The sequence below is a fragment of the Coccomyxa subellipsoidea genome (assembly GCF_000258705.1).
Source record: "Coccomyxa subellipsoidea C-169, whole genome shotgun sequence".
Lineage (NCBI taxonomy): Eukaryota > Viridiplantae > Chlorophyta > Trebouxiophyceae > Coccomyxaceae > Coccomyxa > Coccomyxa subellipsoidea.
In genome coordinates this window covers 1,269,765-1,295,538 of record NW_005178030.1, presented here as the reverse complement: position 1 = coordinate 1,295,538, position 25,774 = coordinate 1,269,765, and the positions used below count along the sequence as shown (strand labels likewise).

At 51.5% G+C, this 25,774-nt stretch overlaps 7 protein-coding genes and 1 pseudogene across 8 annotated transcripts; 4 read left to right on the top strand and 4 right to left on the bottom strand.

Annotated features, from left to right (window-relative positions):
* Positions 1 to 83: 83 nt before the first annotated feature.
* On the bottom strand, positions 84 to 2,641 carry COCSUDRAFT_30354 (thioredoxin-like protein). The gene is made up of 6 exons (XM_005645712.1): positions 2,479 to 2,641; positions 2,311 to 2,391; positions 1,850 to 2,026; positions 1,411 to 1,569; positions 921 to 1,050; positions 84 to 433 (listed from the first exon to the last, which is right to left on the bottom strand). The coding sequence occupies exons 1-6, from the start codon at positions 2,506 to 2,508 to the stop codon at positions 273 to 275; spliced, it is 738 nt and encodes a 245-aa protein (XP_005645769.1). The 5' UTR covers positions 2,509 to 2,641; the 3' UTR covers positions 84 to 272.
* A 273-nt stretch (positions 2,642 to 2,914) lies between these two features.
* On the top strand, positions 2,915 to 3,646 carry COCSUDRAFT_17839 (small nuclear ribonucleo protein Sm D2; the record flags this gene model as incomplete). The annotated part of the gene is made up of 3 exons (XM_005645711.1): positions 2,915 to 3,025; positions 3,295 to 3,399; positions 3,530 to 3,646. 3 exons carry the CDS (start codon positions 2,915 to 2,917, stop codon positions 3,644 to 3,646), a joined length of 333 nt encoding a protein of 110 aa, XP_005645768.1.
* Positions 3,647 to 4,164: 518 nt separating this feature from the next.
* COCSUDRAFT_17745 (hypothetical protein) lies at positions 4,165 to 6,122 on the bottom strand (the record flags this gene model as incomplete). The annotated part of the gene is made up of 4 exons (XM_005645710.1): positions 4,165 to 4,339; positions 4,727 to 4,914; positions 5,311 to 5,499; positions 5,886 to 6,122. The coding sequence occupies 4 exons, from the start codon at positions 6,120 to 6,122 to the stop codon at positions 4,165 to 4,167; spliced, it is 789 nt and encodes a 262-aa protein (XP_005645767.1).
* Positions 6,123 to 7,018: 896 nt separating this feature from the next.
* COCSUDRAFT_9473 (Arf GTPase activating protein) lies at positions 7,019 to 7,613 on the top strand (the record flags this gene model as incomplete). Its single annotated transcript, XM_005645709.1, has 2 exons — positions 7,019 to 7,134; positions 7,469 to 7,613. Coding segments are annotated over 2 exons (261 nt in total), but the record flags the coding sequence as incomplete, so codon positions are not given.
* A 2,573-nt stretch (positions 7,614 to 10,186) lies between these two features.
* COCSUDRAFT_t48 lies at positions 10,187 to 10,267 on the bottom strand (annotated as a pseudogene). Its single transcript has one exon. The product of its transcript is annotated as a tRNA-OTHER (tRNA).
* A 2,109-nt stretch (positions 10,268 to 12,376) lies between these two features.
* Positions 12,377 to 14,738, top strand: COCSUDRAFT_37540 (galactose oxidase; the record flags this gene model as incomplete). Its single annotated transcript, XM_005645708.1, has 7 exons — positions 12,377 to 12,498; positions 12,615 to 12,763; positions 12,930 to 13,054; positions 13,093 to 13,173; positions 13,494 to 13,685; positions 14,006 to 14,092; positions 14,565 to 14,738. 7 exons carry the CDS (start codon positions 12,377 to 12,379, stop codon positions 14,736 to 14,738), a joined length of 930 nt encoding a protein of 309 aa, XP_005645765.1.
* Positions 14,739 to 18,457: 3,719 nt separating this feature from the next.
* Positions 18,458 to 21,458, bottom strand: COCSUDRAFT_57130 (hypothetical protein; the record flags this gene model as incomplete). The annotated part of the gene is made up of 8 exons (XM_005645707.1): positions 18,458 to 18,693; positions 19,005 to 19,053; positions 19,282 to 19,403; positions 19,913 to 20,090; positions 20,380 to 20,552; positions 20,873 to 20,984; positions 21,101 to 21,186; positions 21,440 to 21,458. The coding sequence occupies 8 exons, from the start codon at positions 21,456 to 21,458 to the stop codon at positions 18,458 to 18,460; spliced, it is 975 nt and encodes a 324-aa protein (XP_005645764.1).
* A 597-nt stretch (positions 21,459 to 22,055) lies between these two features.
* On the top strand, positions 22,056 to 25,151 carry COCSUDRAFT_30346 (superoxide dismutase [Mn]; the record flags this gene model as incomplete). The annotated part of the gene is made up of 7 exons (XM_005645706.1): positions 22,056 to 22,105; positions 22,340 to 22,445; positions 22,594 to 22,660; positions 22,778 to 22,824; positions 22,961 to 23,065; positions 23,457 to 23,546; positions 24,115 to 25,151. 7 exons carry the CDS (start codon positions 22,056 to 22,058, stop codon positions 24,259 to 24,261), a joined length of 612 nt encoding a protein of 203 aa, XP_005645763.1. The 3' UTR covers positions 24,262 to 25,151.
* Positions 25,152 to 25,774: the final 623 nt, after the last annotated feature.

Below are 25,774 nucleotides of genomic sequence, written 5' to 3'. Positions count from 1 at the left end.
CTGGTGGCAGCACAAGCATATTCCGAGATTGCATGCTGTCCACTCAACCAACTTCAACAAAACTTGACGTCATGTACGCCGCTATCAATCTTCAGTCACTTACACTGTACTTTTACAGTCAACAGGAAGTGCACTCCTCATATCCAAGTATATCTCTTCTATCCTTAATCGTAGAAATTGTGCCAGTGCAACGAAATGTTCAAAGGAGTATCTCTGCAGCAACGCCCTTGTCAAACTTGAGCTGACCTTTTTTGAACATTAAGCATGGCCGTTTAGTCAAAATCAGAGTCTTCATCGTCCGAGTCATGCCGGGAGCCGTACACAGTCCGCCTGATGTGCTCTGCTGGCGTGAATGACTCATCCTCTGAGTCATCCTCAGATCGCGTGGGAGGAAGTATCACGCCGCTGCGCAGCAGTCGCCGCTCCACTGACTCTGCAGTGCCAATGGCAGGGATCATTATACATTCTTTTTTAAATCACAAGCATCCTGACAAAGGCACGGTGCATACGCAGACAACCTGCATGGGAAATGCTGCAGTCCCACCCCTTAGTTGGACTTGCCAAATGCAAGCAAGACCAAATAAACCACGGGCACGGTGCTCAGGCAGAATATCTCCCTCAGCCATCCAGGTTATGAAGTAATGCCAAGAGAATGTCTAACTTCAGCCCTAATTGAACATGTAGCCCAGCAGAGTATAAATCGGTCTATGCACTCATGCTCAGGCAATTGTTGCGGTAAATTTATGCGCATGCAAGTATAAGCTTCTTCCCTCTATCCCAAGCACCTCAGGAGCAGCCTGGAAGTGTCAGGGCTAGTCTCCAGCCACCAGTACAAAGTATGCTATTAGGAACAGCTGGGTTCTTCGCGTGATAGTCTTCAGGGCAGGAATTCCTTGTAGGATGCTGACAGAGGGAGGCACCTGTTGAGAAGTCGTCCTTGGCGCCAAACTCCTCAAAGCCAACGGTGCGGTCGACGGCAACGCCGTTGGAGAACAGCACTATGCACGGCAGCACCTTCACGTTCAGCTTCACCGTGAAGAACGGCGCATCCTGTGTGCACGCATAAATCGCTTAATTGTGTGTTGTGGCTATATGACTTTGGCCAAGCCCGGTGCGTTGAAACCCTGTGCATGCAGCGTCAACGAAATACCATGCTGGGCGGACCTATGACAATCAGAGCCAGGCATTGGATCAGCCTCAAATTAGCAGGACGCAATATACTGTTTGTGACTCAGCGAGTCATGCATGGCGTTGCAGGCAGTAGATTGAAGAGACATGATGGTGGACCCAGATCATTGATGCCATGAGTTCATCGCATGCCACAACCATCCGAGAGGGTCCATGGGGTGGGCCTATGATTCATTGAAGACTGATCAGGTGCAGAAGGATTTGGAAAGGGAGTCAGCGCACCGGCGCAGAGAGTTTGATGAAGCGGGTCTCGAAGTATTTGCGCGACAGCACAGTGAGGTGCTTGTCGATGATCTTGCAGCGCTCAAACTCGCGGTGGAAGAAGTGGCACACCACGCGTGGCGCCGATGTGACCACCTCCAAAAAGTCCCCTTCCTGCACCTGTGCATGCAGATAACAGGCTGAGGGGGATACAGGTGCACCCAAGAATGGAACTGCATTCACTGACACTGCTCATCTCATTCTGACATGATGCATCCTCAAAGCTCGCGTCTGACAAATCTAGATGGTCCTTACCCATACAAGGTTGGCAACAGATGCAGGACAGCCTCTGCAGGTCTGCGCTTCAGAGACTCCATTTTCAGAGACTTCGTGCTCATAGTAGGCTTTAATCACAGTGAGAAAGCGAGGGGAAGGGAGCATGCAATTGCATGGGGTGCACCTCTTGAAGCTCCCCATGCCCTTTCCGCTGCAGCACCATTCGCTTCTCTGCTTCCTTCTGCATCACAGCCAGCCGCTCTGCATGCAGCCTCTCCAGCTCTGGGTCATCAAGAAGGTCATCCACATCCACTTCCCTGAAACTCGAATCTGGTCCAGCTCTGGCGCTTACCAGCATTTCCTGTGCCCCACATGTGCCACAGAGCGTCAGGCCACGATACCCTGCGGCTTGCATCCCTGTAGTACAGACTGTGATGCTGGAAGCTATGTTGGAGTTCTGTGTGCAACGTCATCCGCGCGCGAGAACCTCCTCCACGATTGCATATACGATGTATAGCAGGTATCATGTGCAACGAACTTGGAAGAAATCCTTTCTTGAGCTGGAAATCAAAGGTCAACACACAGGATGTGCCATTTTTAGCACTAGGCTGACGTCGCTGGATCTGTTCATTGAGATGGCCACACCTTTTGGTAATCTCTGGCTGCTGCTGCCATCGCTTGGCCGTACGCCAAGCTGTGCATCCTGCTCTTGAACTTTTCTGGGTTCTGCACCAACAAAATCACATGTAAGGCACGATCATTTTGCGGGCTATTCCTGTCCAAGAGAGAGAAATACGTTTTCTAGTGCCTTACCATGCCCTCCATATTAGGATTGCCCTGCATTGGACCCAACGTGTAACTGCCCTGATATGAGACGCTGATCCGCTCGTGTCAGCTCCTTGATCGCGCTGTTCCGAGCTTCACATTCAGTTTCTTAATCGTTCAGGAGCCTCAGACTCCGAAGAAGATGCCAGAGATCACTGGGATGATCAGAGTAGTGTTCATTGATCCCTCCCGCCAGATGAATGACCGTGAGGCAGATCACAATCATAATCTCGAGCTGGTTGCCCTGCGGCGGTGCCTTCCAAATCACACTCTTATGCATCCAAATTCATCCGAGCAAGCTGTGCAACTGAAAAATCCTTCGTAAAGTCCTTGTTTGTAGATTGAAGTGATCCTTCCTGCACGGAGTACGAGTCGTACGACAGGACAACACGATCAGGGAAGAGGGTGTGCTTGAGCTGGGAGTATGGCAACAGTCACAAATCCTTCAGTGGATGAACTCGAAAAGAGGGAAGAGGAGCTCTTCAGAACGGGACCTTTGTCAGTGCTGACCACCAGCGTGAAGAGCAACTCTCAGGTGGGTTGCTTGTGAAACTACGTTTCCCAAAGTCGCAATTATAATCACATTAGTCTTAACGTGGATTTTTACTGAGGTATAAAGCATCTCAAAGAGACAGAAATGTTTGTCCTCATAAGGCTCGTCATAAAATGACTGGTGCTCAGATCATTGTCCTGGAAAAAGATATGTCTTGAAAGCTCGAAACGAGTATTAAATTTTGGCATTTGGATTAGCGTATTTCCTTGTTCTCGAGACATGCTCTGACGGTGTCCATCGGGTGCCTATAGGTGCTCATCAACTGCAGAAACAACCGCAAGCTGCTTGGCAGAGTAAAGGCTTTTGACAGGCACTGCAACATGATCCTTGAAAACGTCAAAGAAATGTGGACAGAGGTGTGTCTCGATCTCATCAAGTATCTATTCTCACTTTGGGGCCCTGCGCAGTAATGAGCTTTGTATTTGCTTTGCTTGTTCTTATGCCTTGTCTGGAAGCCATGTTGACCGCTCTAGCTGTCCTGTGCAGATTCCAAAGACAGGGAAGGGAAAGAAGGGGTCAACCCCAGTCAACAAGGACCGCTTCATTCCCAAGCTGTTCATCAGAGGAGATTCAGTGATCCTTGTGCTCAGAAACCCCAAGTAGATCATCCTCAGAAGCCCCCCAGGGATGTATTGGTGACAAAGCAGATGAGGCGACAGCATTGCAGTATGCGAGAATCCAGTAAAGGGCATTTGACTTCTTGTGCATTACAGCGGCGTGCTTAATCTACTGCTGATGGCTGTCATTGAGGCCCGGGCGGTTGTATCACTTCTACGGTCACAAATTTGCAAGATGCCTGCAGAGACACCCTTGCTGATTCTCATGTGGTCAATGCTTACTGTGGCTCTTACGGCCTGCCACCTCAGCCATTGTAGGGTTATGGAGGCACTGACAAGTCAATGTTTCTAGAAATGAGCTCTCACCGTTGTACCTGTGTGACAAATTAAAGAAAAGTGCATGCAGAAAACAAACATACTGCCACTATGTGCTGCCCAAATGTAATATAAATGACACTGCAACAGTGAAGAGTCGGTCTTATACAGCAGAGGTTTGCAAGTCAGTATCTTAATCCAGCCATACTGCAAATTCATACTGCAAGTCATGCTGAATCAATGTCCATTTCAGGAAGCATTTGCGGCCTGAAATGCTGCCTGTATTCTTGTTTCCAACTCCTTCAGGTACTCAGCCTGCACCCGCTGCGCGTATGACCCTGATGGCAATGACAGCACTAGCAGCTCCATCTTTTTCCTCAAGGCCGCCAGCATGGCCTCCTCCCCAACCTGCAGCAGCCATGCCCTGAATTGTGCAGAGAATGGCATTGTTCACAAAGACAAAGAGCCGCTGGTCGGAAATGCAGCAATCTAAGGGTACATAAAAAAGAAACCCAAGGCAGTCTGCAGTACCTCACTTCTTCACTGTCCAAATCCCGACCTCAAAATTTTTAAGCAACTAAGCAGGGCACAGGAAACATAGGGCTGCAGGTCAGCCTGCATCATGATCTTGGGCTGTTCATTCCCCATCAATGAGATCCCAACATTGTGCGTTCCATTCAGCTTTGATCCTGCAGTCAACTTGAAGTGGTGGTGTGATGACAGTCTTGAGACATTTTTTAGCATGACTAGTAGGGCATCAAGTCAGGGGCGTGCCTGCTGCGCCGCCTCTTGCCGGAGCAGCGAATCCCACTGCTCCTCCTCAGCCGCGATGAGGCGCCGCAACGCTGACTCAGCGGCGTCTCCGTCCTGGGGCGTTCCCGCGGCCGACAGCACCTTGCCCGCATACAGCTGCAGCACCTTCTGCAGCAGCGCAACCATCCCATCCAAGCTGTCCTCTGAGGCCTTTCGCATCCACGCGAACGCATTTGACAGCAGCGCCTGCGCAGTAGGGTGCTCTCTATGGTAACGTCGACAGGAAATGGACCCTCTGGTACAAGTTTTGGAGGTGAGGAAGATGGGAGATAGGTTGGCAAGCGGCGCCGAACGCATTCAGCTGCACGCAAGCCTGCCTCCAGCAGGCCAAGCGTGCACGCACTCTACCAGTAGCACATGTACTCATCCAGACTGCTTGATGCACATGCGGAAGGTTTCACTGCCGCTCTTCATACGCAGTCCCTGCGCCTTGGTATGTCATTTTAAGTCCTGTCTAGCACGACCCCAAATACGGTATGCCATGTTCAGCTGTTTAAGGGGGAATCTAGTAACACAGCATGCTGCTGACATAGGCTGACCACCGAAGACACCAGAACGGTCTCATTGGCTGACATGGCACACCTCATTCAGATGCTCTGCGCGAGCATCGAGCGCAGCGCGCATGGCGGCCACGCGGTCGGCCGGCAGGGGGAGTTCCCACTCGCCGCGCTCATTTGCGCCGGCCGCCAAAATCTCCTGCAGCATGCGCCCCGAGTCTGCCAGCTCGTTGTTGGTCTTCTTCACTATTGCGTCCACGATCTTCATCACCGTCTGCGCATGCACGAGTGAGGTTGAGTCAGGCAGTCAAGCGGCGCATGTAGAGTGTGCTTTCTGCTTACTAAGTACCCAACAATTATCTGCAAGTGTGGTGCGTGAATACGGCACAGCGTTATACATGAGAGGCCAATACACACAGCTATATTGGTGAAAGCATGCCGCTGTTCCGGTGTGTGTGTATTGGATGCGGAGGTAATCATTGCATGATGCATGCATTGCTGATTGCATGCTCAGCGCTTGCTGAGCTGGTTTCATCAGCTACGAGCAGCACTTGTGCTGGTTACCGCAATCTCGAGAGTGCTGAATTAATCGCACTAGGACTAATTCGTGCAATCAAGTAATCATGCATTCCATGGGAGAAAGGGAGGGTGGCATCTCACGTTTGCAAGGTTGGTGAGATTCTCCTTCTCCGCGGTGCTCTGCGCTGTATCGGAACGGCTAGCTAGCCGGATCCAGAACTTCTGGTCGAAGGCGAGCAGGTTCTCAGCCACCAGCTGTGTGAGCTGCTGGTGCCCATTCGCCCCTCTCAGCAAGTCTATGAGCTTGTCTAAGGCGGCCACTTCGCTCAAGGAGCTGGTGGTGACATCGGCATCGCTGGAAGATGCTCGTACTGACATGTTCCCGTGGCATCTTTGCCTTTCCAGTTGCCAAATGCCTGCATTTTTCCTGAGATGTGCGGGTGATCTCAATACTGTTGTGCGTGATCTGGCGATGGACAGACCACTGATGCATCTTGTCTGAAGGCTATCTTGCAATTGTTGCGTGAGGAGACCACAATTGCATGCCACCCTCATCCCGTACTATACTGGAGAGTAAATAACTAGTGTCCTTCCAGCAAAGAAAGACCTTTTACTTCCTCACTATACAAGTGCAAAGCGTCTCGATCAAAAAGTTTCGCAATGCAGGTACAAAACAAGTTGTCTGAGCTCTACCCTCACTGCTCCAAGGAGGAGGGCAGCTGTCTTTTCACGATATTTATCGACCCTATCTAAATTTGGGGGTCGAACCTGCAGGCTGCTTGAAAAGGGTTTAGCCGTTTGTAAGAACTTCTCTCACTTCTCAATGCAGTTTCTTCTCCCCAGTCTGATCGGAGACTTGACGTGCATTGTATACTTAACTGGGTTTATGTGTTTGTATTCTGCATTCAGAAGAGGCGGTTTTGACTTTAGGCAAGCGTTGATCTGTGATTATTCTCATATCTTGTAGAAAGTAATTTAAGATGTTACATTGAGCTAGGCGGTGTCTTTGCGGTTCTTTTCAAGGGCCGAGTGATACTGACGCAATGGCTTCAGCAGAATCATTGAGAATTCTGAGAGAGCTTCAGAGCAGACCAGAAAACAAGGTAAGCAGAGACCGCTTTTTCACAGAAACTTATCGAGCCTGATATCCAGCCTAGCCCAGCCCAGCTACTCTTTCAACAGTGCATTTTGCAAATGGAGAGCGTACTTGGAGCAATGCATCTTTATCTCTTCTGTGTGCCTGAGAATGGGCGTTCTTTAATGTGCCACAGACATGCGTGGACTGCAATACCAAGAACCCACAATGGGCCTCGGTATCGTATGGTATCTTCATGTGCCTGGAGTGCAGTGGAAAGCACAGGGGCCTTGGCGTGCACCTCAGCTTTGTCAGGTACAGCAGGCCAACAAGTCCCCAGCAGAAGTGAAGCAACATATGCCTCTATGTAAGCAGAATGCTTGTATTAATCTTTTTCAATGCTGCGTGGTGAGATTTTGCCAGGCAAGGCAAGCGTTCAGCAATGCTTTTTTGGTGGACAGTTTGGTGCATCCCTTTATCACTGGGCCTGTCTGCTGGTTCTGTTTAATTACTCCCTTCATATCAAGTCGAGGTTAATTGCATGCTTCACTTTTAGCTTCTTTTCCTGCCCGTATTGAAATGGGTGTCAAAGGTGGAAAATCTTAGTGGACCACTAAGCCCTGCCTTTGACCCCTCTTCATGCGTTCAGGTCTGTCACGATGGACGCTTGGTCGGGTGATCAGTTGAGGAAGATGCAACTTGGAGGGAACGACGCATTGAATTCTTTCCTGAAGAAGTACTCTGTGGACAAATTCACAGACATAAAGGAGAAGTACAGTAGTCAGGCAGCTGAGGTGCGCGTTTTCTCGTTGGTGCACGTGTTAAGCATCATGTATTGCTTTCAACGGCATGGGATACACAAAAACAATCAAGGGGGCGTTTGTTCGTCGTGGTAAACTTTGAAATTCCGGTGCGTCTTGGGATGGATCGAACGGACGCCTGTCCTTGCAGTACTATCGGGAGAAGATCAAGGCCGAGGCCGAGGGTCGATCCTACGTTGCACCACCACCTTCGAAGACCGTCAGTGCGAAACCTGGAGGCATGACGAGGAACGCTCGCAGCTTCGGCAACAGTGGCTGGGATGATTGGGGCGACGAGGGCAGCAGGCCCACAAAGGTCAGCCTCCTTTGAAGGGCTAGCTTGTATGATGCGTGCTTCTCTTAGCCGATTGGATCAATTTTGAAAAGAATTGGATTTTCCACACCCTGAGATTGCCAATGTTCAAGACCTTGGATGTTGGACATTTGTTTCTTCTCATGTGAGGGGTGTTGGCTGATGTCGCAGTCCTCCAGTTCTGTCACCTCCATCTCGAGTGATGGGGGCTTCAAAGGGAGCAGCGAGTACACCCGATCCCAGCTGGAGGCCTCTGCTGCCCAGAAAGACAGCTTCTTCAGCCGCAAAATCCAGGTACGACATTTCAACCGTTTCAAGGTTCTAATGCAAATTTCATGCCTCATACAAACTGTCCAGTCCTCTCACCTGAAGCTCTATGAGATTGGAAATAGAAAGGTTATCCCGAAAAGGCCTAGCTCATAATGAGCTGCAGACATCATTATATCAAGATGTGTTCTAAACGAAATAGGACGGGGACAGATCAGAACGGATTTGCTTGTGAAGTGCAGTCTTAAAGAAGCGACCTCCTACAGCGTGAAGCAATGTGGGGTGTAGACACTGAGCACATGTTCACGTGCAGGAGAATGCATCAAAGCCAGAGGGGCTGCCGCCTAATCAGGGCGGCAAATACGTGGGCTTTGGGTCTGGCGGATCAGCGCTGCCTCCCAGAAGAGGCCACGGCGGGGGCGGCCTGGATGATGTCAGCGTGGCACTGTCTAAGGGCTTCAGCCACCTCAGCACCGCCGCAGGTGAGCCAGCGCTTCCCCACAGGAACATGCACCATCACCTGCATGTCCTGCTTCTTTAGAGCACCAGTTATTGATTCTGCGGCTTGGCAATCTCTCACAAGACTGGTTCAGGCCTTTGTCCAGTGAACCTAGCTAACACAATTCCGCCCTCCTAGCAGTTCATGTGATTGTCGCTTTGTGACTCCGGTGGCGTAGGCAGGCCGTAACAGTTTGGTGGAATATTGCCTGCTTATGCTGCTGGCGAGCTTCAATATGTGCATGGAATCTGGGCATTCCAGCAGACTGTGCTGTCCTCTGTCATAACTGATCAGTCATCACCTCCAAAAGTTTGTTTGAATAAATGCCTGGGATTTGGGCATTCCAGCTGCTGCAATCCAGCATGCAGGCAATCACGTCACTGATGAGTCGTTCGCCTTCCAATACAGGCGCGGCGACGAGCGTGGCTGCGAGCGGGCTGAAGGATGCGCGCGTGGGCGAGACGGCAGCAGTGGTGGCTGAGAAGGGCAAGGAGTACGGAGCCAAGGGCTGGAACTTCCTCAAGGGCGTCTACGGGACGGTGGCCAACCAGGTGGAGCACGTCGCGCGCGACAACGGCTACAGGCTCGAACTGGGTGCGCCCCCAGCACAGTAGTAGCTGCCAGCGATTAGCTTTACTTAAAATGGCATGATTTCTTATTATGGTTGTTCCCGTTGGCGAGCCCTCTCCCCGTGTGCCAGGGCGATTATAAGGCATGCTGCGAGTCACCGCCCCCTTTCGCAATGTGGCTGCGTCAGTCATCAGGCATGATGCGATTGATCACCTTTGAATAGGACATGCAGCCTTGCTACCTCGTGGTGCCTGAAGAGCAGCTCTCCAAGGCACACCATTGTTCCTGCCCAAAGGTGGCTCTCTACTTCTCTCAAACTGTTCTGCTGCATTGTGCAGGCGGGCAGCAGCAGAGCCGTGCCTACTCCCATGTGGGCTCCTCCTACCGCTCGGAGTCTCCTGGGTCGGACCGCGCGAACGCCAATGGCTACGACAGCGACGGCATGTTCAACGGCACCCCCGCAACGGCCGCCGCGCACCACAGCAGCCCGCGCAACAACAAGGGCGGGGGGCCCCGCGCCCCCCGCCCGGGGGCCTATGGGGGCATCCCCCCCGCCCCTGAGGCCTCCACTGGTGCCTTCTCCGGCTTTGGAGACGGTGAGTACTCCTCAGCAATGTCTCGCTATGCCTGCTTTTCAATAGAGGAAGCTGAAGATAGAATCGAGGTGATGATCTGCCTGGTTTTGCCATTGGCTGAGCAGCAATATGTGCACTTACATGTGGCAGAGCAATCCTCTTTGCAAGGTTAGGCATTGCTAGATCGAGGCCTTTAAATCCCTCAGATTCGATGTGCTTGGGCAGAGGACCCCAACATGGTTCTGGACACGGGGTCTGATGGGCTTGATCAGATGAGCATTGCTGAAGAAACGCGGGCCCTTGTTACTGTACGTCTGAAGTCAGTTGACAAAAAAAATTGGCTTGCCCTCGGTCAGACTCAAGCTGACACGCCAGTGTCGCTAGATCCCAAGTCTAGGGCGTCTACCAGTTCCGCCACATGGGCTTCTAAATACTTTATTTGGTGGGGGGTGTTAATGATTTGTCTGGCGCTCGTGTGTAGGCGAGGCCTGGGAGAATGGCCCCAACAATTGTTTGCTGTCGCAAGAATATAGCTAGCAAGTACAATGTCAAGGAAGATTCAAATAGACACTTGAAGTGACTTCTGATGTACTGGACACTGGATTTGTTAAGCTTGAGCAGATGAGCATTGCTGAAGAATTGCAGGCTGTTGGTGGCGGCTAATTTGGCGCTGGTGCACAGCTTGCCAAGCTTGAGCAGACGAGCATTGCTAAAGAGATGCGGGTTGTTGGCGGCAGCTGTTGATGTTTTGTTTTGCGCTGATGCACAGACGAGGAGAATGGCGACAGCTGGGGCTCTGCCGGGGCGAGGAAGTCTCCGCCGAACAAGGCCGCGCCGCCGCGGCTGCCGTCTGCCTCCCGTGGCTCCATGCCACGCACCGGCTCAGCCTCCTCTACAAAGTCTCTGGTGCGCCAATGCTGAATCACTTCTAGCAGAAAGGCCACTTGAGAATTACACATTGGCGGCATATGCCAGCACCCACTGGAGAGCATTGCAATTGGCAGTCAAGGACATGTTGACCGACCTAGAAGGGCAATTTTCAAATGCGCGTTGGGAGTCTTTGCCAGCACTCAGTCAAGAGCGTTGCGAGTGGCGGTCGAGGGTACATGGACCTACCTTGAGAATGTCGGCGCATTTGAGCATGCGATCTTACTTATGTGGACTCTATTCCACCCATATTTGTGTGGAACACTCTGAAGTTGTATGGAACAGAGGAAAATGCTCAGGCCTGACATAACGTGCCCCCGCAGGGCGCAAAGGGCGGAGATGAATGGGCCGGATGGGACGCTGCTGAGCCAGAGGAGAAGAGCGCCAAGGTCCAGGATGACTGGGGCAAATGGTGATTGGACCACAGGCATCAGAGCAGAGGGGCTTTCCCCGCTTTGTCAGGATCATCCTCGTTTGGTTCTTTCTCCGCGAGGTTTCTTGGGTCTGGGGTGCAGGTGTCAAACCTACTCAGCATCTCAGCAGTGGGGTTGGCTGACCCTGCTGAATAGGTGGCAGACACTCAGAGTGCCCTGCAGAGAGCACAATGGGCAGAGCTGCTGTCTGGATATTTGGCCCCTTGATGGGGAAGTCAGCTGTCTGGCCACTTGCAGCAAGGCCAGCTGAGCATTGGGGGAGGCAGCGATGCCAAGGTTGTTCACGCAGCTGGCGTTGCTAGTAATGCAATAAGCTGTGCATAGGTCCAGCTATGATTGCAGTCCATGACGGTACATGCTGGAATTGGAGGGTGCTGCAGTCATAGAAAATATCAGCATGGCCGCCTATCAAGGTGCACTGTTGGGACATGTTTACCCTCCCCACAGATTGAGGGTAGTTGGCGGGACTCATGGGATCCAGGTCCCACAGGAGGGTGCATAGCACTGCAACTGCTATGCACCAAGCCTCCATGAGAGGCTGTTGCCTGGAGGCGCTCTAGACTGTTGCTGATTGGCCATAGGGCGGTGTGCTGCAATAACATGTACATCAAGGGTCAGAGCGGGTATGTTTCGCACGTTGTACTGGTCTGATTGTCAGCACTGATCAAGCCGCAAGACACGGGAGCATGCTATGGTGCTCAGAAGTGATAAGATCACCGGCGGTTGGCGTCCAAAACTGCACAATAGTATTTCTGAGGATGAGCTGGAGGTGGCAGTTAGGTTGAGCTTGCTTGGATAGGTTGTTGCTTGATTTTTGATAGGAGTTGGTGTAAGAGCATCTGAGATCTTTTTCATCAGCAGGTGCCACCAGTGGTAACAATCCTTCCCATGGTGATCATTGATCAATTGATCATAAAGCCCGGGCTTGCAATGTATTGAGAGTACATGGACGCTGCATGCACACGGCATGCACATGCCACCAGGCTTCCTTTCTGCTGGGTTCATCATTTCTACATGGCACTTCTGACGTTATGCTCGTCAATCCAGATTGATTATACTGTCTTGCAGTTGAATTGAACTTTCGGTGCCAGAGAAAGTATATCCTGACTGAAATTGCAATCGGGCGAGAGTGGATGGCCAGCTTCCGTTAAGCTTCACTTTCCGACGCTTTCATGAAGTGGGACAAGTTGGATCAGGCAGGGCAAGTACCCCTATCGAGAAGTAGTCATACCATAACTTTCATCAAAAAGGTTACAGGAAAGGCTTATGTATTCGGAGGTGAACACGAACCCAGGTGAGGACGATCTGATCTGCTGTTCATGTTCAACACCAGTGCATGGCTACAGGATCAGTGTCATTTTGCGAGTTTCATAATTTCTTTTGGCTAAGTCACATGTTTTCTGTTGCAAGGACCCCCATCGATAGCCAGATCCATGCGTTTGACCTGGACTCCAGAACTTGGGACCCTGTCCAGTGTTCAGGCGATGCGCCCTGTCCCAGGGTGGCCCACTCGGCTGCACCTGTTGGTCATACCATCTACATCTTTGGTGGGCGTCCAGGTGAGCGTAAATGTCAGGGCTCTCTTCCCCTATATCCCCAATGATCTCATGCACACATTATAGTCAAGTGGACAGTTGTCTGATACCGCCCCCAGACTCTTGTCAATTTAATCATGCTGACAACATTGTGCAACGGCTCAGTGGGTCATAGATGCCTGGTGCGCAGGTATTGAGATGGGCGAGGGCTCCATGAATGACCTGTACGGCTTTGACACCAAACTGCGAAAGTGGTCAAAGGTGGAAGCAGAGGGGCCACCCCCAGAGGCTCGCTCTTTCCATGCGATGGTGGCCGTGGGCTCCAAGTGTTCGTGTTTGGTGGCTGCGGCAAGAGTGGGCGGCTCAATGACCTGCACATCTTCGACACTGAGTCCCAGAAATGGCTGCAGATGCCCAGCAGCCCAGACATAAAGGTAAGCCGATGTCTCTGCTGAGAAAAAGACCATATGCCATGTTCAAGCCCTTTGTCACCTCTTTCATCATTGCGTGAGTCAGAGGGTATGTAATAGAATCGCCTTATCTATCCTCTGGCATGCAGCATAAGGTACTCATTTTTTTTTGAGGCCGTGAGGCGGAGAGACCTGTGATTGCATGTGGTGCCTTTTACGCGGAAGCTGCATGGTGACAGTACATACCAGGGCAGTGCAGCACCTACATCGCATGCATTATGACATCTGACGAGAAAAAATGTTACCATGCATGTGTCCAGAAAGCATGCATGCACTGTGTATAGGGAAGGGGTGGTGCCGGGCTGGTGGCGTCAGCGGATGGAGGCTCGCTGTTCGTAGTTGGGGGCTTTGCTGGCCACGAACTGAATGATGTGCACCGCTTTGACCTGGGGTCGCGCACATGGGACTGCCCGGCCTGCTGCTCTGGCGAGGGCGCAGCTGATCGCTCACTGCTGCCAGCTCGCAGCGTCTTTGGTGTCTCTGCACATTCTTGCGCCACCTGTTCCCATGGAGGCCACCTGGTGCGAATTCCTTTGGCCCACATGTTGAGCATTGTTGGCTGTACCATATATTGTTTGAGCAGAGTGTGATGCTGACATCACATGGTCTTCTAGATTGCTGCATATCACTGCATGCCCTTCATGCAGTGATCTGTGGGTTAGGTGATAAGGCTACTTGAATGAAAGGGTGTCATGTTCAGCATGCTGGCACATGACGATGACAATGGGTCATGCATGCCTGTCATGTCAGCACCATCTTGATGGGTGCTTCCTGCCAGTGATGTGCTTGTGCCCAGGTACTATTTGGTGGAGAGGTGGACCCATCTGACAAGGGGCATGCAGGGGCTGGCCAATTCTCCAGCGACAAATTCTGTTTGGACACGGTGCAGCCCCCTACCACATGCATGCTCACTTTTCATATGACTAATTGAGAAGAAGTTTGGTACTGCACTGGGTTTCCTTTTGCCACTCGTAAGCAGAGTGACATGTGGCGGCCACATCTTGGTTGATGCACTGCAAAAGGTTCCCTACTGCTGACATCACATCTGCAACCATGGACACTTTGGCATGTGCTAGCACATATTCTGCTGTGCATGAGATTCGTATGATGCACATGTGCGGTGCAAATGGAGGTGCCTTCATCTGAGGCTGTCATGTGAGGCAACTCACTAGGCTGCAGCATGCATGAGGCCCAGCTGCTCATAGCATCACATACAACCAATAGGAGACTGTCATGTGGAAGCATCTCAAACCCGTGCATAAGTTCCATGCAAAGCAGGCCTCCCTACGTACATTCCTTCCTTTTGTCATGGGTCGTGGAGAGCTGTCATGTGAGGGAAAATGACTGTGATGCAGGCCAAGGGAGGCGCTGGATGGCACATGCTGGCAGCTGCAGGAAGTCCGCCCACACCTCGCGGCTGGTTTGCAGCCACTGCTGTGCCAGGAGGCATGCTGGTGCATGGAGGGAACTCCCCCTCCAACGAGCGCCTGCAGGACATGTACATCCTGGACCTGCACAGCGAAGGGTGACTGGGAAGAGGGAGCAGGAGCGGTCAGATGGGATTCAGCGTGAGCGGGGACATCAGAAAGGAAGGGTCAGGAATACATGTTGGTGCTGGTATTGCAGCATGGACATCAGAAAGGAGGGGCCCAGGGGTTCATGTCGGTGCTGGCATTGCAGCAGGAAGGCAGGGAGAGAGAGTGGCGGTCAATTCATTCAGCTTGTCTAGAGATTGTGATGGAGAAGGAACTGCAGCTGCAGCTTGGAGGTGCTTAGCGCATTTTTGTCCAGAAGACTCTCCATTATATATTTTCCAAGCATGATCAGCATTGCTGCCAATACCAGCTCATGTCTGATGCTATCCCTGCTGATTGATCCGATGCACATGCATATGCATTGTGCAGCTGTGATGCAGGCGGCCGCTGGCACCCAGAGATGCAAGACCTGCCAGTGTGCCCTGTGCTGCAGCTGCCCAGCTGGCAGACGGACAGTATACACTTAAATGAAATGAAGGTCCTGTAGTCTTACATGGATCCAGGCTCTGGATGTGGCAGTGCTCACTGGCATCTTTGCCTCAGATGAAGATGCCATGCATGTGTCAGGAACGCCAGCAGACCAGGCCCAAGGGCAGGGTCCAATCTCAGCAGCGATGCCGCTCAAAAAGAGCAGCGCTGGTGCCAGCAAACAACTCATCGCCTTCCCATCTTCTTCGCGACTCGACATTCCCAACTCCCAGCCCTCCGCCTCTCCGGCTTCGCTCATCGCTCCAAGCAAGGTGCGGTGCAGCTCGTCCTCTGCCTGACGTCGCTGTTGCTCTCATCGCGTCGGGAAGCACAGCGCTCACCGGTGTCACTTGTTGTACTTGAAGCTTCACGATTGAATCAGTGACCTTGTTCCTGAGCCACCGCATCGCTCATCGCTTTGGCGAGCGCGCGGGCGCTGCCTTGATCACCATCTTGCTGTTTGCCGGGAGCCCTTGGACTGCTCCTGCGCCTTCCGTGCTGCTTTACGCCACGCTTTGCGGCGCACAAAATATTACAGTAGCTCATACCGATGTTCCTGCGCAGCCATCAGGTCTGAAAGCTTCAGTAATGTAATTTGGCTTCTCAGCGCATTTGCTACTTGGTGACAACGCAGGTATCTTCTCAATGGCTCGCTCGACCACCGTGATCTGCCTCGCTGCAGCGCTGACTGTGCTCTTCCTGATGTACCCTGGCACCGAAGGTGTGCTCTACTGCTCCTGCTTGCTGGGAGCAGCCACACTCGATCTGAAGCAGTGGCTTGATGGCTCGAGCTCCTCACTTTTTCCAAGATGTACATAGCCTCGTGCAGACTATTCTGCAGAATGGCTTATAGATGAAAGATGCTGCTGAAAAGTCAAGATTCATGAACTCTCCCTCATCATGGCTCACTGCATCCTTGTGCTGTGCAGGATGCCCCCAGTACCCTCCAGGTGACTACTCAAGGACAATATCCCTTCCCCTCGCAAGCAGTCTGGTTTCCTTCTCTTCTTGCAAAGGAGTGTGCTGCGCATGCATGAGATGATTTGCTTTCTGTGTGCATGTGCAGGCCAGCGCTGCACTGTGGGCCGCTTTCTTGGACCCCAGGCAAGGCTCATCATGAAGCTGCATGCTGCCATGTCTTGCAGCCTGTGCATCAATTGAATTTTATGCTCTATAGTTGCAGAGCAGCGCTTAATAATTTCTGCACTGGCACGTGTCTTGCAGTGGGTGTGGACAGGCGAGGACATCACCGCAGTCACACTGCAGAATGACGGCCAGATTAACAAGTGGGGCCCACCTGCCTGCTGCGCCATCTGCCAGGTACATTGCTGCCTGGTCCTGACATGACTGCATGCCTCTGCAGATTTCTTGTGTCGCATGCAACACTGCTGCAGTCACCACCATGTACATGATGTCAACGCTGAACAGAAAATGCTGACTTGTGCTGATGCGCTGCAGAAATACATTGCTGACAATGGAGCCAAGTCCTGCATCGGCTTCACCCTGGTAAGCATGCTTTAGCCCCCTCAATCTGACACCTGCAAACAGACAGCACAGAGCTTGCATGTCAATCGTGCTGCTGATCACAGGTCCTGGCAATCACCGCAATTGTAGCCTGCAGCAGTCTGCAGTGTGGCTGATATTTTTGCTGGCGTGCATGACTGCAGGCGATCAACCAGGCAGACAACTCCAACTCCACCTGCACCCTGAAGCACACGGCGATGGCCACTGGCGCGAAGTGCCCGGCCCAGCATAGCTGCATCTCCGGGTTGCTGTGAAGTGCCTTTGAAATGGCTGCACATCCCAGGATGTGGCCTGATGGCATGAGTGCAGCAGACATTTGTCTCAGAGATCATGCAGAGATGATTGGTGGTTCATCTCTGGCACTTTCAGCGGTTCTATTTCATCAGCTCTTGCGACCATTTGTTGAATGCGGATTCCTGCCGTGATGTTCTGGCCACAGTAGTGGGCTGTCAATTTTGGGAGCGTCTGCATGTGGTCCTAGAAGGCTGGATGTGCAGATCTGTGTCCTGCCCTCGAGGGAGCTCCTTGCCTGTAATCATTGGATATATTATTTTGAAACGAAGGATACCACTGTGCGTTGTCATTCACCAACACGTGTAATAGACAATGAGAAAGTATGGCATGGCGTGCTTCATCCACATCTTTGGAGAAAGGCATAACCAGCCCAAGACAGGCATGCGCACAGGACGCTACTGCATGCTGCGCAGCTGACCAAAGCACAGCGCGGTCATCTTTGTCTTTCATGCATCACACCATACAGCCATTTGAGATATACGCTGTCACCACAATCACCATTGAGAAATTTGCACTCACAGCATACATTTCCTCTGAAGCTGCTGTCCATGACAATTCCTTGGCATCTTACTATCCTCCTTGAGATGACATGTCACAGGTCACCCATTGCAAGTCAAGTCGAACAATGTACTGCATTGAGCCAACAAAAGGGTATCCTCAACCACTCTTCAACGCGTGGTCAGCATGCAATTGTACTTGCAGACTGAGTTGCCTCGACACCATTATTTTCCAGCTCAGCTGAGATGTGCCTGTATTGAGGACACATCCCTGGGCCGGCATCTTACTCACAGAACATTTAAAGAGTGGACACATGTCACATGCACTGTGAAGACATGGTCAACTCAAGGCCTACGAGTGTGAGAAAACTACTGTACACTTACTTATTTCTAAGTTTGGACAATACGAACCTGGAGCACTGCTTCAATAAGTCAGGAGATCACACTGTGTGCAGTGTCGGCTAGAAGACATACTGCATGCTACTTCAACCAGCATCCAATAAGCAACTTTGAGAAACTAAACTGGCCTTGCTTTATTTCAGACACCCTCTTGTGCGCTGCTCTCACAACAGAGCGTCCAAGCCTCCCTTGGTGCATTATCCCTCATGCCTTATATCCAGTCAGGCTGCCCTGTTTTGCCATTCCGGCACAACCAATGTTTGTCCAATTATTGTTTCCAGCAACAGACAGCGCAGTGTCTGGCGTGTGCTCTCTATCAGCCCTGCACCTTGGGTGCAGGAGCAGAAAGGTAAAAAAACCCTGCATCCAATGTGCGGCTCTCCTTAACCAGGAAAGAAAAAGGAACCTTACATTGGAGAAAGAGTGGGTGCGAAATGTCGAGGGACCTCTGTATCTGACAGACACAGAGCCCCCTGAAAATGCACTCAGGGGGTACAACTTACTACCTGCTGCTGCAGTATATAAAGGGGGTCATGGGTAGTAGTACAGCCCCCACAGGCTGACACCCCGCAGGCCTGCAGTGGTGATGGTGATCCCAGTCACTGCCTGCCAGGTGTCGTCCATCAGCAGAGTCAGCACTTGAGGATAAGGGGGGAGGATTGCTGTTCTGGGTGTAGGCGCTACTCCATTGGCCATGGTGCCAGTTACTGTGGCACTACCTTCAACTGAATAGCTGGAGAGAGCCAGCCCACAGAACCTCACGCCGCCTGCATGCGCAGAGAAGAGTCAATATCTCCCATCAATGATCCCCCTCCTCTTTAGGAAAGGCCCTCTGTTTGGACACTGCTTTGGGGAGAGATGGTGCAGTGCCGATGCCCAGCTTTAACAGCAACTGTGGCTTCAAATGTTTGCTAGACTGGACATACGAGCAAATAAGCAGACTTTGATTACCTGAAGATCAGGGAGGAGTGCATGCCTAATGGTGAACTGTGACAGCCAGTGAGTCATGGCAGGGGTACAGGACTGGTAAATATCATTTGGAATTCAAATGGAAGTAGCGCGCCTGCTGGCGCCACACCGATGACCACAGAATCCAGGCTGCGGTAGATGGCTCGGGGGAATTGGTTCTGCGCCAGCATGCCACATCAGGAGATCTCCCACACATGACACAAAACATGGCACATAGGCAACTTTGCTGCTGGCAATGCTGGCACTGCAGCGTCTTTGTATAAAACAGATGATACCCAATTCCTAAGTCTCCAATCCAAGGAAGGCAAGGTTTTACATGGACCATAGCAAAGAGACTGAGAAGGTTCAAGGAGATTTAAAGAGCGTGCCATGGTATCTGCGCTCACCCCGGTGCTGGGGGAATTGATGTCGTACAACCAGCCCGGGAATGCAAATGGTCCGACGGGGATAACCGGACCAGTGTTGGCGCCTGCCGCTGAGGCAAACAAGGCCAGGCTGCAAGGCTTTGCTGCAGCAACAGAGCATCTGTCAGGACGCCGTTTTCAGTGAGCGGGCCAGATTAATGCATTGCCATGATCTAGGTCAGTGATAATGTCAGGGCGGAGATCGGTGTTCCTTCGCCTGGCTCCCAGTCCTTACACGAGTGTATCTATTCCCTGGTGAGCTTGAGGAATGAATCGTGTGGAAAGGGCCACATGTGCAGATGGTTCATGCACATGATCTATTGCTCTAGAAAAAGCCTGCACAATTTGCCTCTAAGCACCAAAATCTCCCTACCAGCAGGGGCGGTTGTTGTGACAGCAGGCGTGCTCAAAGGCACTCTCGGTGTTGAAGCAACAGGTGGTCTGCTAGAAGTTGTTACTGGTCGACTAGAGGTCACGCCTGGTGTGCTTGACATCAGAGCAGGTGTGCCTGTGTGCATGCACCAGGACGTGACAAGCTGTAGTGACCCTGTCACGGGCCTGCAGCTGTTCTCTACGGTCATGATAATAGAGTGCTTATGAGGGGCTTACCAACGGGTGGCGGTGGTGGCGGTGGGGACGTTGGTGGCGGCGGTGGCGGAGGCGAGGGCGGCCGGGGGACCGGCGGTGGTGGAGGTGGCGGTGGGAGGGGGACCGGAGGCGGCGGCGGTGGCGGACGGGGCGGTGGCGGTGGTGGGGGTCGGGGAGGCGGTGGTGGTGGTGGCCGGGGGGACCTGCACAAGCACAGCACGCCAGGCCAATAACGGTCAACCTCCCTGTATCGACTGGCATTGTGCTAGAAGCTAGAAAAAGCGTATCATCTGTACTTAACACTCATATGGGCGCAGGTTCTTGCCAGAAATCAGCATAGAGGAAGGTCTGGTAGTAGAACTCTAGATCATCTCGAGCTGCATTCCAGGCATGCCTGTCTCCCAGAAGAGAAAAAGAGCATGGCATATGGGTCTGTTCCAGCAAGAAGCAGGCTGCACCAATGAGAGATGATACAACTGTAGGAGCTGTGACAAACCTTTGAGGAGGGGGCGGGGGCGGCTTCTTTTTCTTGGGGGGCGGGGGCGGCGGTGATTTTGGCTTTTTAGGCGGCGGGGGCGCAGGCTTTGCTGGCTTCTTGGTCTTCTTTGGAGGCTTTGTGGTCTTCTTTGGACGCTTTGTTGTCTTCTTTCTCTTTGCGTCTCCTCCTGATTGAGCAGGCAATCACATCGGTCTTGAGAGCCCCTGAAAAGTTGACGCACTCGGGAACATCTGCCTCTTCTTTCCTACTGACATGTGTATGCTTGCAAACAAATTTTATGCGGGCAAGGGGTAGCCCCATTGAATATCCGTACCTTCGCTTGGAGGTGGCTGTATCTGATTTGGTGGGGCAGTTGTCTCAATCCCTGCATGAGAACATGGCAAGAGGTTATATCATTCAAAAGGCTCTTGCCTTGCGGCAGACAGCATAGCTTGCATGATGCAGGAAGGGTTGCTAGAGCTTGTTGCGAGCATAGCATCAGCAGACCTGGCACAAGAATTGTAGGCAGGCTGATGGTTTGCAGTGCTGCCTGACCACCCTGGTGCAGGGTGTCATCAATGTGCGCTTTGACAGCATCTCCCTCCTCATTCAGAGCACCCTGTGTGCAACAATCTTCTCAATCCCGGGAAAGGTCTGCCAGATCTAGGATTGAACATTAATGCAAGTTCTGCGAGAGATGCCATTGGAGTTTTCAGTGGAGGGGCAGGAGCCCACCTCCAGATACTCCTGGTTATAGAAAGCCAACAGGTGGACATCGGCATCTATAAAAGTGTAGTCTTCCGCCTCTAGGATGACTCCCCCTGTAGATGAATCCATCAGTCTCCTGGACCTCTGAGAAGGGCAGTGACAGTGTGGGCCATGTTGTGAGTTGACCTACCTGGCACTGGGCTGGGTGCCTCGTCAGGGCTTAGGTACGGCCATTCGTATGCCAATGCCGTACAAATAAAGATTTGTAATAGTAAACCTGCGCAACGGGTAACGGTCAGTCAGTGTCCCATGGAAGCTGGCAATAGTCTGAGACTCTGCATTCTAGTAGTTGCGTCTTGGGCGCACCTATTCTCGCCGAATGCATTGTAAGCCATGTTATTCCATAGAGCACTTCTGTGTATGCCCACCACCTTTTTTTATATAAGATGCTGGCCAGAGATGTCTAGAAGTTTACAGATATTCGTGACATTGAGGAAAGGCCCCATTTGGCCAACAAATTCTTATGAAACTGCCGTTTATGAGCTTATTTTTGCAACTGTTGAGGCTCAAATTCTTATTGCTCGAATTCGCTAGCACATGAAATAGGTTAGAAAGTTGGCAGTGTCTGTTACAGTGACGTGCACTTGGATGCAATCTCTGCCTTCTATAAGTTATTGCGTCCAATGAAAAGAAATAAAGGAAAGTTACCCTGAAGTTCAGGGCCTGAACTCAGACGAATTACTCCTCCTCAGGCGGAAGAGCTGTTGTTGAGGATTCGAAAGATCCATGCATGGTTACCTCATCACACCATGAATTACTCATCCCTTGGAACCTGAATCTGATATGTGCGCAAAGCTTTGATCGAGGCTCACCAATTATTGTAATAAGGGATCTCGCCAGGATGGCTCTCAAGCTGACAGCCTCGAGAAGCATTGGACGCGTCTGCGGTGTTGCTCCATGGAGCATGGGCACGAGCAGATCGATGGCCACACAGGCCACTGTGCAGCTTCCTGAGCTCCCCTACTCGTACAGGTGATATGAGTTCGGCATTTGGTGGTACAGTTTTCGGTACTGTACGTCTGGCAGAGCACGGTGTCATGAAGGTGGATAGCAGTAAGACACAGGTCCATCGCCCTTGGAACGCTGTTTTGCTTTACATAAGCTTCGAAAATTGTTCTTTGGCTAGGTAGAAGCAGAAGTACGACTTGATATAAAGGGCCTCAATGTTTAAGGTGTAAAAAGTAATGTAAAATAGTCATTCCGCAGTGCTTTGGAGCCAATCATCAGCGGTGAGATCATGGAGCTGCACCACAGCAAACATCATCAGGCCTACGTGAATGGCTACAACACAGCCTACAAGCAATTCAAGGAGGTGCAGACTGTGGGCATGCTTTCTATTCCTGTCTGCGGCAATACCTTGTGCGCAAGAAAGCACAGTATTGCTGTATCCTTCAAGCTCTAGGTGAGGTCATGCCGGTCCTTATCACCCAAAATGACGAGGATATGCTGATTGCTTGCAGGCTGAGGAGAAGAAGGACGTTGAGAAGATTGTTCAGCTGCAGAGCGCCATCAAGTTCAACGGTGGAGGTATGATGTCGTCTTGACATGCTGCATGATTTCATGCGTGCATACTTAATCTTGCCCACGAGAGAGCACTTCCGCTTATCATCAGTCAAGAAATTTCTTTTATATGTTGCCGCACAGGTCATGTCAACCACACCATTTTCTGGAAGAATCTGACTCCTCCCGAGGTAAGAGGATAGTCCACCCTCAAGCCTTGAATGCCTACAGCTTCCAGTCACTCTGAAGGTCTTATTTTGCCAATAGTTTTCACCGTAGAATTCATGGATTGCTGGTTTTCTGACAGCAAGACTGGCGATGCTGCAGGACTTTGAGCCTCCAAGCGGCGAGATCGCAAAACAGATTGAGGCCGACTTTGGGTCCCTCGACAAGCTCATCCCCATGTTCAATGCAAAGACTGCTGCCATTCAGGTAAGCCTGCGTGCCCTGTCTACAGCAGGCACTGTGTCATGAGACACCTGTGTCTTTCTCTGCATGGCAAGCCCATGAGAGCAGATTGAGGCCTGTGTTCTGTTGTGCTTCATGAAGCTCTAGTATTGGTGACACCGTCTTAGTCATGAAGCAAGCAGTACACGAGTACACTTTTAAGTATCTGTGTCCCATGAAGCTTTGATGGTCTCGTTGGTGACACCACCTTAGTCATGAAGCGAGCAGTGCAGGAGTACAGCATTAACTAGCTGTTTCCCATGAGGCTTTCATGATGGTGGCAGTATCTTAGTCATGAAGCGATCAGTGCAGGAGTAAGAGTGTGAACATTGAACATTGGTAAATTGCATGGCTGACATGCATGCATGTGGGGCAGGGGTCTGGCTGGGGCTGGCTGGGTTACAGCAAGGAGCATGACAAGCTGGTGTATGCCAGCACACCAAACCAGGACCCCCTTGTCACCCAGGTTTGCACCGACACAGCCCTCTCCATGCAATTTTGCTTCTTTGTGCAGATATCGTTTCCCCTGCAATCAGTCATCAGAATCTCCTTGCAGACATACTTGTGCTCCTGGGATCAGTCATCGCCAACACATGCCCTTAATTCATCCCATACGCCAAAAGGCACTGCTGCTGCTGTCTGCCAACCACCGAAGAAGAACAAAAAATGGCTCCCTTTGGTCTTAAATGGCAGAGATGGGTGCTTGAGCAGGCTGAGATGGATATGCTAGCCACAAAACAGGCAGACACAGACGCTCTCTGTAGTGTTCATGGTAGAGATGGCCTTTAGGCTCCGGCCCGCCGGGGGCGGTATTGTGCTGAGCCCCATGCCCACGTTTGCTTCGGTCTAGCTTGGATCTGGCGAGCGCGACAAGGGGTAGGATTGTAGCAGCCTTCAACTGCAGGACGCACCAAACCTCTTGGCAGGAAAACAAGCGTGTGATAATGGTAGAGACAGGTACTTGAGAAGGGATGTGATGGATTTACTAACTCTCTCCAGTATCCATGGCAGAGCAGGCTGTGATTGGTTTGCAGGGGCTGGTGCCAGTGCTGGGGGTGGATGTGTGGGAGCATGCCTACTACAAGCAGTACAACAACCTGCGCCCAGAGTACCTGAAGAACATCTGGAAGATCATCAACTGGAAGGACGTGGACGAGCGCCTGCGAGCAGCCAAGGCCTGAGCATCCTCCCTGTCAGATTCCTCTCACCTTGGACCAGGGCTGACTTGCTCGGATGGCTGCTATTCAAACCTTGCAGCTGGCCTGCACGGCTGTCAGCTGATAGGGGCCATGTGAGAAGAAAGCTGGTGAAGCAGCACTTATGTGTATGAGGAGTCCTCCTGTGTTTTTGAGTCAGGCTGTGGCTTCTGGTGCAAACGTGATGGCGAATTCGTGGATTGGGCACTGTTGATGAGCTGTTGTGAATTGTGTTTAAAGATTATGCAGCAAAGCTACAGGAAGGATATGAGGTCATTGAAGGCGTCACTGTCTCATGAAAGATTTGTGTGTGTGGTTGTGTGTTTGTATGTGTGTGAAAGGACCTCTCATAATGCATGTGAGCTGTTTGCATTGATCTCTATCCCTGATCAGTACCCCTGTCGCAGAAGGTGCAGTTCTTGGTTTCTGGTGCTTCTGAGACATGAGATCATGACCATTGAAGCACATTGGTTGGGCGTTTGGCCAAATTCTAGAGTGGGACTCTTGCTAGGATGTCTGCTGGATATGCTAGCAGCGCTGTATACCATGTTTGCAGCAGTTGTTTTCAGTTCGACGGTGTGCGAGTGCATGGCAAATGGCGCCTTTCCCTTCCTCAATGAGCTTTTTGGCAATGATGAAATCATTTGAGCGTGTTTGCCAAGATCCTGACTCTAGAGATCTGTCCGAACTGTGTCCAGAGCATTGTCGTCTAAGCAGGGTTCACAGACCTCTGGGCTCTCGCCATTATGGCACACATGATTGCATGGTTTTGTACAGTTGTTGATGCGGTCAGTGACCGCCGGTCACCATCAAGATCTGTTTAGCCATCATAGCCAACTCCCCTTACATAGTGTTAACTCGCAAATTCAATAGACCCTTCTCCATGTGCACAATCTCCGCACGCTTGCCAACGCCTCGATGCAGCCCATGATGCAATGCAAAAAAGAAAGGAACGGCATCTGCACGCAAGAAAAAGATCTAGAGGTATCAATGGCATGAAAGCAAGCAGCAGGATCAAGCAAGCAATAGAAAGACCTCATCCACAAGACAGCAAGTGGTCTCCAACAAAATCACGATGCACATGATCAAAACTCCTACACAACAATTGGTACACACCTAGCACTGATACAGCAACTAGAAATACACACCCCAATCCAATGGAATACAATGCGATGCAACCTGAGTCGTCACCCCAACTTCACAGGTCTGGGAAAGTAAGTCCCTCAACCAGAGATGGACAGCAGGGCCCTGTCTGAGCCCCAAAAACTCCCCATTTCTGTGACCCTTTATGTGCGGTTGTGCGCATGGACGCAGGCAAAGGATCCCTCGGCAGGTTCAAACATCATGCCGTTAAGATCAGCAACAACCAGACTACCGGTAGGTGTCCTGCCTCCTCCCAATTGATGGGATGGGCACAGACATTCTCAAGCATCACTGCTGCATACTCCTACCCTCTACACAGTTCTTCTGCGAAGCATGCGTGCCATCTCTTTCTGTC